Source organism: Helobdella robusta, assembly GCF_000326865.2.
Source record: "Helobdella robusta unplaced genomic scaffold HELROscaffold_27, whole genome shotgun sequence".
NCBI classification, from domain to species: Eukaryota; Metazoa; Annelida; class Clitellata; order Rhynchobdellida; family Glossiphoniidae; genus Helobdella; species Helobdella robusta.
Window position 1 is genome coordinate 694,686 of NW_008704392.1, and position 14,066 is coordinate 708,751.

Consider the following 14,066-nt stretch of genomic DNA (forward strand, 5'->3'; position numbering starts at 1 on the left):
ATAAACACACATACATATAAACGCACATACACACAAACAGACAAACACACACACCCACATACACAAACACACATGAATAAACACACATACACACAGAAACACACACGCACACATTTATGAATAAAAAAGGCGTTCATTATCGTATATGTCCTAGCGTTTTTGATGGATGGTGGCTCGGATAAATAAATTATGAAATATAAATAATAATAATAATAATAATAAGAAGAAGAAGAAGAAGAAGAAGAAGAAACAAAAAATCATAATAAAAAATAATTATAACATAATAAATTGTACAAAATAATATTACTGAATAGTATGAGTAATATTTTATATACTATTAACAAACGATATTTATTTTTTACCAAGTTGATTTGATGATATATTTTACTTGATAAAGTAAGTGAAGCGATTTTCGTTCATTTATTTGTCGGTCATCATTCATTTGTTTATTTATTTGTTTACCCACTCATTTATTTATTTCTTCATTCATTCATCTATTTATTCATTTGTTCATTCATTCGTCTATTTGTTTGTGTATTCCTTCATTCACTTATTTATTTGTTTATCAGTTCATTCATTCTTCTATAAACAATTCATCTATACATTCATATATTGATCTGTTCGTTTGTTTGTTCGTTCGTTCAAAATTCATTAATTCAATAATTCATTTCTTTATTTATTCATCCATTCATTAATTCATTCATTCAGTTAGCCATTCATCACTCACTCATTCATTCATTCATTCATTCACTCATTCATTCATTCATTCATTCATTCATTCATTCATTCATTCATTCATTCATTCATTCATTCATTCATTCATTCATTCATTCATTCATTCATTCATTCATTCATTCATTCATTCATTCATTCATTCATTCATTCATTCATTCATTCATTCATTCATTCATTCATTCATTCATTCATTCATTCATTCATTCATTCATTCATTCATTCATTCATTCATTCATTCATTCATTCATTCATTCCTTCATTCATTCATTCATTCATTCATTCATTCATTCATTCATCCATGTAAGTGGCAGTCATATATGATTCATGAAACATTTTGAATGACTTTAAATTAAGCCATTAAATCATTTTTGTTGGTTTATTCTGTTATTTTTGTCGTCGTTGTCGTTGTTCCTGCTGCTGCTGTTGTTGTTATTGTTAATGTTGTTGTTTTTGTTGTTCATGATGATGATGATGATGATGATGATGATGATGATGATGATGATGATGATGATGATGATGATGATGATGATGATGATGATGATGATGATGATGATGATGATGATGATGATGATGATGATGATGATGATAATGACAATAATAATAATAACAACAACAACAACAACTTGATGAGGAACAAAGACGATGAAGACGATGATGATGATTACACTACATACAACCCAAAAAAGACCAGTAAACCTACAAATTATTTTAGTAATCAAGATCAAAAAGAGCGTGCAACTATTGGATGTAACTTCTCAATATAAAAAATTTGCGTTCTTTGTATGACGATGATGAGAAGAAGAAACAGATTATGAAGATGGTGGTGGTGGTGGTGGTGGTGATGATGATGGTGGTGATGCTGATGATGATGATGGTGGTGGTGATGATGATGGTAGTGGTGGTGATGATGACACGTAACGGGAATACACATCATCAACAACAACAACAATAATAATAATAAAAAATAATAATAATAAGTCTTTTCACTTTTATTATTACCAGCCCAAAAAAATATGGCCACAATAAAGAAACCACAAAACATGAAAGCTTATAAACCAACATTTGCATTATAAATGATGTTTCTGGTTAATTAAGTATGGATGTATGTGTGTGCTTTCTATAGGTATACTAAACTTAAATGGCTAAATCACTCTCACACACATAAACATACATACACACAGACAAACAAACATACACACATTTACAAATATTCACTCATTATACACACAGACAAACAAACATACACACGCACGCACAAATATCTATTTATAAATATACATATTTGCAATGACGATGATAATTTAGATTGGCTATAAGACACACGCACATACAAATAAACATATGCGCGCACACACATACCCTCACACATACACATACATACCTTTACACATACACATAAATACAAACACACGTGTACAAAAAAACTCACACATAGTCACACACACACATATATACACACACACGCCGACAGACAGACACAAATAAATAGAGAAACATGAAAAAAACACAAAAATATGAACAAATTCAAATGAGGGACATACAAATTACTGTTCTTAAATAGTTCACCAAATTTAGCTTCAGCCGTTCTAGGGAATGTATTATTAAGATAGACTGGTGGAAAAAAGAAGAAGATAAGAAAGATGAAAACGAAAAGAAGGAATAAAAAAAGAAAGAGAGTGAGAAAGAAAAAGAGTGAGAAAGAGAGAGAGATGAGAGAGCGAGAGAAAGAGAAGTACGTAAACATTTAATTGAAATTGAGATCCACCATTTTTAATCATTGAAAGGTAAATCGAAAAATTACCAAAAATTTAAAAAAACATTTTCATTTCTTCAATTTCAAACAATAAAAAATGAGAAAAAAACGAAAAAAAAGAGGAAAACTGAAGACCCCAAAAACCTGTTTTCAATAATAAAACCATCTTACATGTGGATCGAATCATAGAAGCATACACACAAACACTCACACACACTCACATACACTCACACAAACTCACACACAAATAAACACAAACACACATACAACTAATCTATAACACGCTTATTGCTAATAATCTTCATTCTAAGAACTAAGAACGCACAAAAAAAAACAAATTTTAGAATAAGAATTTTTAGAAATTGGTCCCCAATATATGAAAATTTAAAAAAAAACTAGAAAAATATAACTGCAAAACGTTTCAAAGTCATATTATTTTATTTAAATTTATTTTTATTTTATAAAAATCATTTCAAATAGATAAAATGAAACGTTTTTAAAATTGTTTCAACTGAAAACCTTCCGTTGAAATGAAGAAAAAAATTGGAAAAATTGATAAAACAAAGAAAAAATGTTTTAAAAAACGTTACAAAATGGCAAAAAAAATAAAAAAAGACGAACAAAACAAGCAAGACAAATAAAAATACACACTCAGAAAGAAATGAAAAAAAAACAACCACAACATGGAATACATCAATCAGCGGTTAAAGGAATGAAGTTAGTCGGAAGTACAGCCAAAGTTTGTAACGCACGTTAATATTATTATTATTATTATCGTCTTTATACTATTTTTTATAATTCTCATTATTTTTCTAGTATCATCATTCAGTTATAGTTATAAGTAATATTGGCCGTAGTAGAAAAAGTAGTTGTTGCTGCAGTAGCAGTAGTAGTAATAGTAGTAGCGGCAGTAGCAGTAGTAGTAATAGTAGTAGCGGCAGCAGTAGTAGTAACAGAAGTAGTAGTAGCAGCAGTAGTAGTAGTAGTGGCAGTAGAAATAGTTGCAGTAGAAGCAAAAATATTAAATAGACTAAAAAGTTGTTTCAGTTCAAAAAAAATTTTATTTAAACATCTTTCTGATCAAAATAAGGTGCATATCTGGGAAGGGGGTTGATGATGCCAAAATAATTAAAGACAGGTATCACATAGAAAAATTCTTACACATACATACATACATACATACATACATACATACATACATACATACATACATACATACATACATACATACATACATACATACATACATACATACATACATATATACATACATACATACATACATTTAATGGATCGAATTGTTCCAAGAAATGCACTGTTACAGTGTCAGAAGTTATGGTCAAACGATTTAGATTTGTTAACAATTCGACAAACTCACCTTGCTGTTGGTTGCAGAGATTTCGCTGTTATGGGACCGAAGATTTGGAACAGTTTGCCGGTTGACTTGCGAAATCGTGGGTTGTTAATTACTGAATTTCGAAGAAAGCTAAAGAACCATCTTTCCAGACAAACTTTTCATGATATGATTTGATTGAAGTGAAACATTTAATCAACTTTTGCATTAGCGCATTTAATCAACTTTTACATTGTTAGCGCCTTTGAGAACAATAAAGGGCGCTTTATATATAAATAATCTAATAATAATAATAATAATAATACATACATACATACATACATACATACATACATACATACATACATACATACATACATACATACATACATACATACAGTCACGCTACAAAACAGCCAAGTATGAAGAGCTTGTTATAGAAATAAAACAACGTGAGTTAAGCCGTTTGTTGTACGCAGTTGAGGTCGGTGCAAGAGGTGCTTTTGGTTGTTCAGTGTACAGCTTTTTGAAGGATTTGGCTTTGGCAGGTAAAAGACGATCGAGTTGTATGAAGAACATAGGAGGACATACAACCGAACAAGCGTCTTACTGGATATGGATGTGTAGTTAGAAAGAGGAATGCGAGTTTAAATAGGTAGCAGACGAGCTTGTGGCACGTAAGGCTTCCGACTACTCAACACTCCCAGATTCGGCTCAGCGTGTTACTTGGCTCGTCGATATAATCACATCGTGATATGGTTATAAGTGAACTGTCTGGCATGCCTACACAATTCTTCAGTAAAAAAGGAGGTGATTTCAAAGCGAGGCAGATTGTTTGTTCAGCAAGAGACATCCAACTGATCTCTGCATGTGGCCCTGTTTCTCGAGAGTGTCAGCAAGTTAAAGGGCCGAAAGACTCGTTGACGAAAATTCTTCCTCTGAAGACTCTCGCTGAACGCTCGTTGTGTTCGAGTTTCTACATACATACATACATGCATGCATGCATGCATGCATACAAACACATACATTTTTCCATTCATTTATTTGGTTCCATTCATTAAAAAAGAAAATCACCAGAAGATCTAAAAGAAAATTAACTTGTGCAAACCGCCTTAATTAAAGTGTAACTGAGTGAATGTCATAGCAAAAATAAAAAAATAAAAAGTTCAAATGATTAATTCAAATTGGAAAATAAAAATCCCAATATTCATACATGCATGCATACATACAGACATATGTACAAACATAAAATATATACGTAAAATACAGACACATCCACACACATATATATATACAAACTTAGAGGCATTTAAGACTAAATATAAATTATTGCAAGAAGTTGCGAAAAGTAAAATAAATTCTTCCAGGAAGATAAAGAAGGATAAAGTATTTTTTTTATTATCATTATTTATAATTAATAATATCATTTTTATTTATTATTATTCTTATTATTTATCACTCTATATTTATTATTCTTATGTTTCGTGATAAGTTTCGAGACAAGGAAATTCTTTTTCTGTAGGCATTTTTTTAACATCTTCATGCGCGTACATGCAATTTGATTTATGTTATCACTTAATTTCATATGTAGGTATGTTCGTTTGTTTGTTTGTTTGTTTGTGTGTATGTATGCATGTATGTGTGTGTGTGTACGTGTGTATGTAGGATGTATGTATGTGTATTTGTATGTATGTGTAATTTTGTTTTAATTTGTATATATTTATGTAAGTTCGTTTCCTATCTAAGGGTACGTCTCCATATTCTACATGTTGCAGAGTTTGTCCTTCAGCATACACCTACACAATTTTATTCACTCTCTCAAAAAGTAACCAAATAAGAATCTCTAAGCAGTAGTAGTAGTAGCAGCAGCAGTAGTAGCAGCAGCAGCAGTAGAAGTAGTAGTAGCCGCAGTAGTAGTAGTAGTAGTAGTAGCAGCAGCAGTAGTAGTAGTAGTAGTAGCAGCAGCAGTAGTAGTACCAGTAGTAGTAGTAGTAGTAACAGCAGTAGCAGCAGCAGTCGTAGTAGTAGCAGCAGCAGTAGTAGTAGTAGTAGTAGTAGTAGTAGTAGCTTTAACACACCAGTGCACTCACGTCTGTGTCGAAGTATTTTGTTTTATTCTCTAATTTTTATCTCCATCTAAGTTTGATTGATTCATGCATGTAATATAAAGTTATTGACTGTACGCGCGCACACGCACACTCGCGCACACACATACACGCGCACACGCGCACACATCCATACAAACATACAGGATGATAATATTTAATAAAAAACAATTAAAATATGATTACGTTAAGAGTAAAAAAGCCACTAAAACAACGATGATGATGCAATGATACTAATGATAATGATGTCCGCCATGATAATGATGTCCGCCATGATAATGATGTCCGCCATGATAATGATGTCCGCCATGATAATGATGTCCGCCATGATAATGATGACGATGACGATGACGACGATGATGGTAATAAAACATCATCAACACAATTACGACAACAAAGACATGGACAAAAATGATGAATTTTTTTCATTTGTTCTTCTTTACATACAACAATAACCCAAATCTCTGTAGACCCTTAGTACAGTTACACGCGCACATACATACACACACACACACACACACACACACACACATGCATATACTCAAACAAACACACACATACACACACATACACATACCTAAACAAACACATACACATACATATGTGTAATAAACAATATGATATCAAATAGAAATGCGCTAAACAAACTTCAAGTATGTTTTTTGAAATTTTGAATAATTGAATGTAAAAAAAATGGAAGGAGCAGTAGTAGTAGTATTAGTAGTAGCAGCATTAGCAGCAGTAGTAGTAGCAGCATCAGCAGCAGTAGTAGTAGTAGCGTAGCTAAAATTGTTTCGCCTTATCGATTGATTACCATGACAATAACGTCCAACCACACAACAAGGATGATGATGATGATGACGATGACGACGATGCTAATGATGGTGATGATGATGAAGAAGAAGAAAAAGAAGAAGATGGAAAACAAGATGACGACGACGACGATGATGTTAACTGGAATAGTAATAACGATAAAAAAATTTCTGATGCATTTATTAAAAAATATTATCACTCTAAACACCATTCATAGCCCATAAAATCAGTTACATAAAAAAATAACAACAACAACAATAATAATAATAATAACAATAATAATAATAATAATAATAACAATGATACAAAGAACATGATTATTATTAACAGCCAAACAACTCCACCGAACGTCTTATAAGTAACACGCCATATATAATTAATACAACCATAATAAAAATTCATAATTTATTTTTATTATTTTATTATTATTATTATCATCAACAACAACAACTATTATTACCATTATCAACAACAACAACAACAACAACAGTAAAAATAACCATAGCAATATCAGTAGATATAACGCCACCAACAACTACATAAATGTTATAAACGACTGCAACTAAATTAACCATATCAACAACGAAAACAACAATAACATAAGTTATAACAACAACAAAACAACGCTAATAATAATAATAACATTAACCACAACAAAATAACAAGAATAATAAAAACAGAAGTGAATTCGCCCTAAGCTTCTCGCTGATAAATCATCTATATAGATATTCCTAAACTATATTTCTGTAAACTAACAACCTTTTTATTCTTATTATTTATTTATTTGCTATTATTATTTATTATTTGTAATAATTTTTTTATTATTATTATGCCTATTCTCTTCTACTTCTTCGCTTACATTTTTCTAAATCGTTTATAAAGATATTTATTAGCTATGCTTAGTACTATATATTAAACCTTTCTGTAAGCAAACATTCTTTATTATTATTATTATTTTATTATTATTATATTTATTATTATTATAACAGTTTTATATTTAATATTATTGCTATACTTATTATAAAATTGCTGTTGTTGAACACATACAAACACGCCGATGGTCACACACACGCACACACACGCACGCACACACACACACGCACACACACAAAGACTCACACACTCACACATACAAATACATAAATTTATTTTTACCATATATTAATACTCCTCATAAATTATCATATTATTCTTAACTCTATTGGATTTTATTCTAAAATGATTCGCAAACTTTAATGAAATTTAATTTTTTTTTTCTTAAAATTTAGTCAAGACAGAGAAAGATTGATCAGCAATGCACATAGTAACATATGAACAAAAAAATGTGGATACATTTATAATAATACTAACCCTGATGGTGGCAAATTTTTTTAAAATTAGTCAATCTTCAACAAAGCAAATCGAAAAAAATCTGATGATCAGCGAAGAAATTCCAGTAAATTCTCGAATTTTCGATTTAAAAAAAGAAGCCGAACTAATCGACGAATTTGGCTTGAATGTTCTCGATATTATCCGATTCAAGCTGATCAACCGACCGATATTTGATGTGTTTGTGGTCGAAAAAAATGGCATTATTCGTACTAAAGGTCGTATCGATCGTGAAGAAATGTGCCCGAATCAACGAATATTCGAATCGAAAGCAATCGAACCGTTCAAAAAAATCCAAAAATGTGAAATCCGACTCGATATAGCCATCGAGCCAGTTTCATATTTCCGATTGATTAAGATCAACGTTGAAATTCTAGACGTTAACGACAATTCACCGAAATTCGAATCACCCCTCATAAATCTCGACATATCGGAATCGGCACCCGTGAATTCGGTTTTCAAACTACCATCCCCTGTAGATAAAGACTCGAAACAGTTTTCAATAAAACGGTACGGACTGGAGAATAGTTTTGCGCGTTCAAATGACGCGAGCGAAAACTCGAAACTAAATTTCGCAATAAATTCTACGATTAAAGACGACTTATCCAGTGAATTACACTTAACGCTGATAAGAGAATTAGATAGAGAGAAGGAAGATAAATTATTTATGACCTTGACCGCAGTTGATGGGGGGTCACCACCCCTTACCGGAACCCTAGAAATAGTGGTAAATGTCAAAGATGCCAACGACAACGCGCCTACTTTCGAATACAAACTATACGAAGTTGTGGTTCCTGAAAATTTCACCGTCAATTCGACCATAGCAAAAGTGAAAGCGGACGATGCTGATTTCGGTGAAAATGGAGAGGTTGAGTACCATTTCGATACGAGAACGGCCGAGAAATTCGGGAAGATATTTCAAATGAATCATTTCAATGGCGAGGTTGTTGTGGTCAGCTCTCTCGATTACGAGAACCAAACGATGTACAAGTTGATGATCACTGCAAGAGATAATGGCAGTCCAGAATCGAAGTCATCGGAAACTGTTGTGGTCATCAAAGTGGTTGACGTCAACGACAACAAACCACAAATCACAATAACACCTCTGCAGAGCTTAGGATCGGACAAAATTGGAGTTTATGAGAATTTGAATTCCGATACTTTTGTAGCAAAAGTTCAGGTAACCGACGCCGATTATGGCAATAATGGGCGGATAAACTGCCAAATCGAGCAGACGAATTTTTTCAAATTAAGATTTGTTAATACGGACGGAGAGTATGAAATATTAACATCAGTTATGTTCGATCGAGAACAAAATGATCGGTACTTGTTGAAAATTATTTGCCATGATATGGGAGATGTTCCGTTGTACACCGATAAATTAATTGAAATTGAAATACTCGATGTCAATGATAACTTTCCGCAGTTTGAAAAAAATCTTTACGAAATCGACCTGAGAGAAAACAACGACAGAAGCATCGACATCGTTAAAGTGTTGGCAACCGATCTGGACATTGGAAGCAATGCAAAAATCTTCTACACTCTCAACACACCGCCTGCTGCAGACTTGGGCATTTTTGCTTTCAACGACTTTAATTCGAACTTTCATTCGAAGCTCTTCAGCGTTCAACCAAACTCCGGCATTGTGCGAGTTTTGGAGTCGATAGATCGCGAAAAATATCCCACTATCGACTTTTCCGTTTTTGCCTGTGACAATGAAAACTTCAGCAGCAACAGTCGCTGCTCAAAAAGTCGAATAAAAATATTCATTCTGGATATTAACGACTGCGCTCCTCAGTTTCACATGAGTACATTTTCGTTCAGTGTTAATGAGAACCAGCCTCTAGGGACGGAAATAGGGATGGTAGTGGCAAAAGATGATGATTCGCCACCCTACAACGAGTTTTCATTCCATCTCATCTCCACTAGCGATAACAAACCTCACAAATTATTCGACGTCAACAGGAAATCCGGAAAGATTGTTACAGCAACAAAACTCGACCGCGAATATCGAAGCGATTATCAATTCCTCATCGAGGCTCGTGACGATAACAACGCATCGCTGACATCAACAGCCACCATTGTTGTGTACGTTCTCGACGAAAACGACAACGACCCCGAGTGGATTGAACCTGCCGCGCCATCCTACGCCAACGGGCGCAAGAAGAAAAAGAAAAACGAGTTTCCTTTAAGAGAAGGCGTAGATTTTGTCAACGATGTATCTGGAGAATTTGAGAACGGTAACGTGAATGCAATCTACAAAAATTATGAAAAGTTCGACGATGAAAACAACTACAGTGATCTCAACGATTTCCCAGCGTCAACGATTCCAATATACCGATTTGTTAAACCCGGCTCACTGGTTACTCGTTTCAAAACGACCGATAGAGATATTGGCAACAACGCTCAAATCTACTACCGACTCGATTATGACAACTCCGAATATTACAACATGTTTAAAATCGACAACCACACTGGAGCGCTCACGCTGGCTTCTACAACTTTTCAAAATCTTCCCCCAAACGCCACAATCTCAATCATAGCAACAGCTATCGACAAAGGTAACCCACCTAGAAGCAGTACTTTGAGATTTTTCGTTAAAATCGACGAAACGCCTCCAAATTATGTTTCAGATAACGTTCATCGAAACATGCCTTGGTTGAAAGGTCGAATGGACGATGATGGCTCGAAAGATGGTGAATTATTTTGGGGTTTCCAGTATATCGATGCGATGATTCTGGGATTGTCTTGTTTGATCGTGTTGGCAATCTTAATCATCGTCGTCGTCGTCGTCTGCTGCCTGCTGATCAGAAGGAGAAGGAGACGAAAAGCAGGGAAAAATGTTGATGACGTGAAATTTAAATTCGACAATGAGAAAAAAAATATTTCCGGAGTTTCGAATATGAAACCGACAAATAGTCAAACTGTCGATTCGAATAGTTATTTGACCGACCGACAACCACTCACCGCCAATTCAACGTCCTACAACAACAACGACGACCCACTCAACAATAACAACAACAACAAGGCAAACACATTAAACCGACAGCGAAACAATATCTCCGCAGCAAATGGCATTTCACACAGAACACAAAACTCATACGACAACTCACACAAAACGAAGCCTCCTTTCGAGAACTTGCACCAGCCACAACATTCATTCGACAGTTCGCAGCAGAGGGCGTTGAAATCACCACCACCCCGAGTCAAACCGGAACCGATAGAGATGCTACTGTCGGACTTCGAGAGAGAGTTTGTACAGAATCGAATAAAATCGAGTCAACCTCCCTGTCAAGTTTCGATTTGCGCTCTGGAGTACTCTAAAAATAAAAATCATTCCTTATCGACATTTAAAAATCCCACAAATGAACCCATTTTAGCGAATCGAGGGCCCAAGAACAACCCCAACACCACCACCACACCTAACATCAACTCAAATAAAGCTAACACCATCAATAAAACGTCTGTACGTGATGGTAATGAGACGATGGTTGGCTATTTTTATGGTGGTAAAAAGGGTAAAAACGCCAGCAGCAACAACAATGCCAATGCTGGTGACATTTATAATAATGGTGCGAGCAGTAATGCCAGGAAGATGAATACCATAAGTGGTGTTAGTAATCGTAATAAGTATTTTACTGGTGTGTTAAGATGATGGCGACGGATATGATGATGATGGTGGTGGTGGTGATGATGATGGTGATGAAAAAAATGAAGACAAATACAGACAATGAAACAAATGTGTCTAGAAGATCATTTCTTGTTTGTTCTTAGATTAAAAATGAAATCATTTTTTACATTCATATGTAATTTAATTTGCATCTTAATTTGAATATACCTCATTCTCTTTTTTTTCTCTCTCTCTCTATCTCTCTCTTTCTCTTTCTCTTTTTTTGCTCTCTCCCTCTTTCTCTCTTTCTTTCTTTATCTCTCTTTCTTTTTTTCTCTCCCTCTTTCTCTCTCTGCATATATGTTTGTGTAAGTGTGTACATTTATGTATATAAACACACTGTTAGTATAATTACTATTTAACAAATACATCTGTGTTAACTAATTGCATATATACAATTATTTTATTTATTTATATTTTTTATCTATATTTAATTAATGATTAACTTTTTTAACTTTTGATGTTTTCATATAATGACATAATTGGTTGCTCATTCATTCTCATTTCAATTTAACAAAAAACTGAAAACAATTACTGTGTTTCTATGTATATATGTGTGTGTATAATATATGTGTGTGTTGTTTATATACATATATATATATGTATGTATATATATTTATATATATTTGACTTTATATATATGTATATATATGATATATATATTGTGGCATAATAATGTTTATTATTATTGCCATTTTCTATGTTATGGATCGAGTTTCGATCAATTATTATTATTATTGTTGTTGTTGTTATTATTATTATTATTATTGATGTTAATTTTTGTTTTATTGTTATGGAACTTAAAAAAGAGAAATAAATAAAAACTATTCAGACTAATTTTAGTAAATTGAAATCATAAAATTTTTATAAGCAAAAATAACAACCATATTATTTGTATGTATTTGTGTGATGTTTGTGTGTATGTATGTGTATGTGTGTATGAGTATGTATGTGTGCGTATGTTTGTATGTGTATATGCGTATGTACGTATTTTATTCACAAACATTTCTATCCTTATCTTCATCAGTCATGAATATTTATGAGGTCCTGATGATGATGTTGGCGACGATGACGACGACAACAACGATGAGGACGATGATGATGATGATGATGTTGAGGATGATGATGATGATGATGATGTTGAGGACGATGATGATGATGATGATGTTGAGGATGATGATGATGATGATGATGTTGAGGATGATGATGATGAAGAGGAGAAGGAGGATGAAGATGGTGATGAGGGTGGTTGCGAAAAAAATCACTTTGATGATTGGTATGTAGATAAGAAAAAATTATAACGCATAGATACATGCATAAACTCACACACACACACACACACACACACACACACACACATACACACATACATACACACACAACATACATAGATACATACATACCTACATACCAACAAACATATATACATACATAACAACATACTTACATACAAACAAACAAACATGCATACATACATACATACATATAAACATACAACCGCGCAGACAAAAAACATATATATAGTCTGATACAGATAAGAAGCTAATATATTAACATCAGTTATAAACGAAACTCCGGAAGCAATAACAACTACACGCATATATATTAATACACATTCACAAACACACACACATACACACACATACACACACAAACACACACACAACCACGCACATACATACATACATACATACATACATATATACATACATACATACATACATACATACATACATACATACATACATACATACATACATACATACATACATACATACATGCATACATGTATGCATGCACAATACGTGTACATAATGTGTATGTGTACAAAACCATGCCTAAAAGAGTTATCTATAGATAGAGAGATGGATGAACAGACGAATGAATGAATGAATAATTGAATAAATGAGCAAACGAAATGGAAATGGATGAATGAAAAAACAAAAAATGAACAAACAAATATCGAAAAAACAAATGAACCAAAAAAATTAAATAAACAAATTAATGAACAATCAAACAGATATATGAATGAACCTAAGAACAAACAATTGAACGAACGAACGAATGAATGAAACTTTATTGAGAGATATTTTCTTTAGAAGGTAATTCCTCTAAACAAATTTAATTGAACTCACTTGAAAAATTATATTGTTTCTATTAGCTTCAGATAAAAAAAAATTTTTAACATCCAAGCAGAACATTTGTATCAAATTTTATTTATTAAAATTTAATGAGTGGATGGATGGATTGAGCGATAAACAGTTGAATGAAAACAGGAATGAGTTACTT

At 33.0% G+C, this 14,066-nt stretch overlaps 1 protein-coding gene across 1 annotated transcript; it reads left to right on the forward strand.

Annotated features, from left to right (window-relative positions):
* Nucleotides 1-8,408: 8,408 nt before the first annotated feature.
* On the forward strand, nucleotides 8,409-10,190 carry HELRODRAFT_131091 (hypothetical protein; the record flags this gene model as incomplete). Its single annotated transcript, XM_009020230.1, has 1 exon — nucleotides 8,409-10,190. A coding segment is annotated over one exon (1,782 nt), but the record flags the coding sequence as incomplete, so codon positions are not given.
* Nucleotides 10,191-14,066: the final 3,876 nt, after the last annotated feature.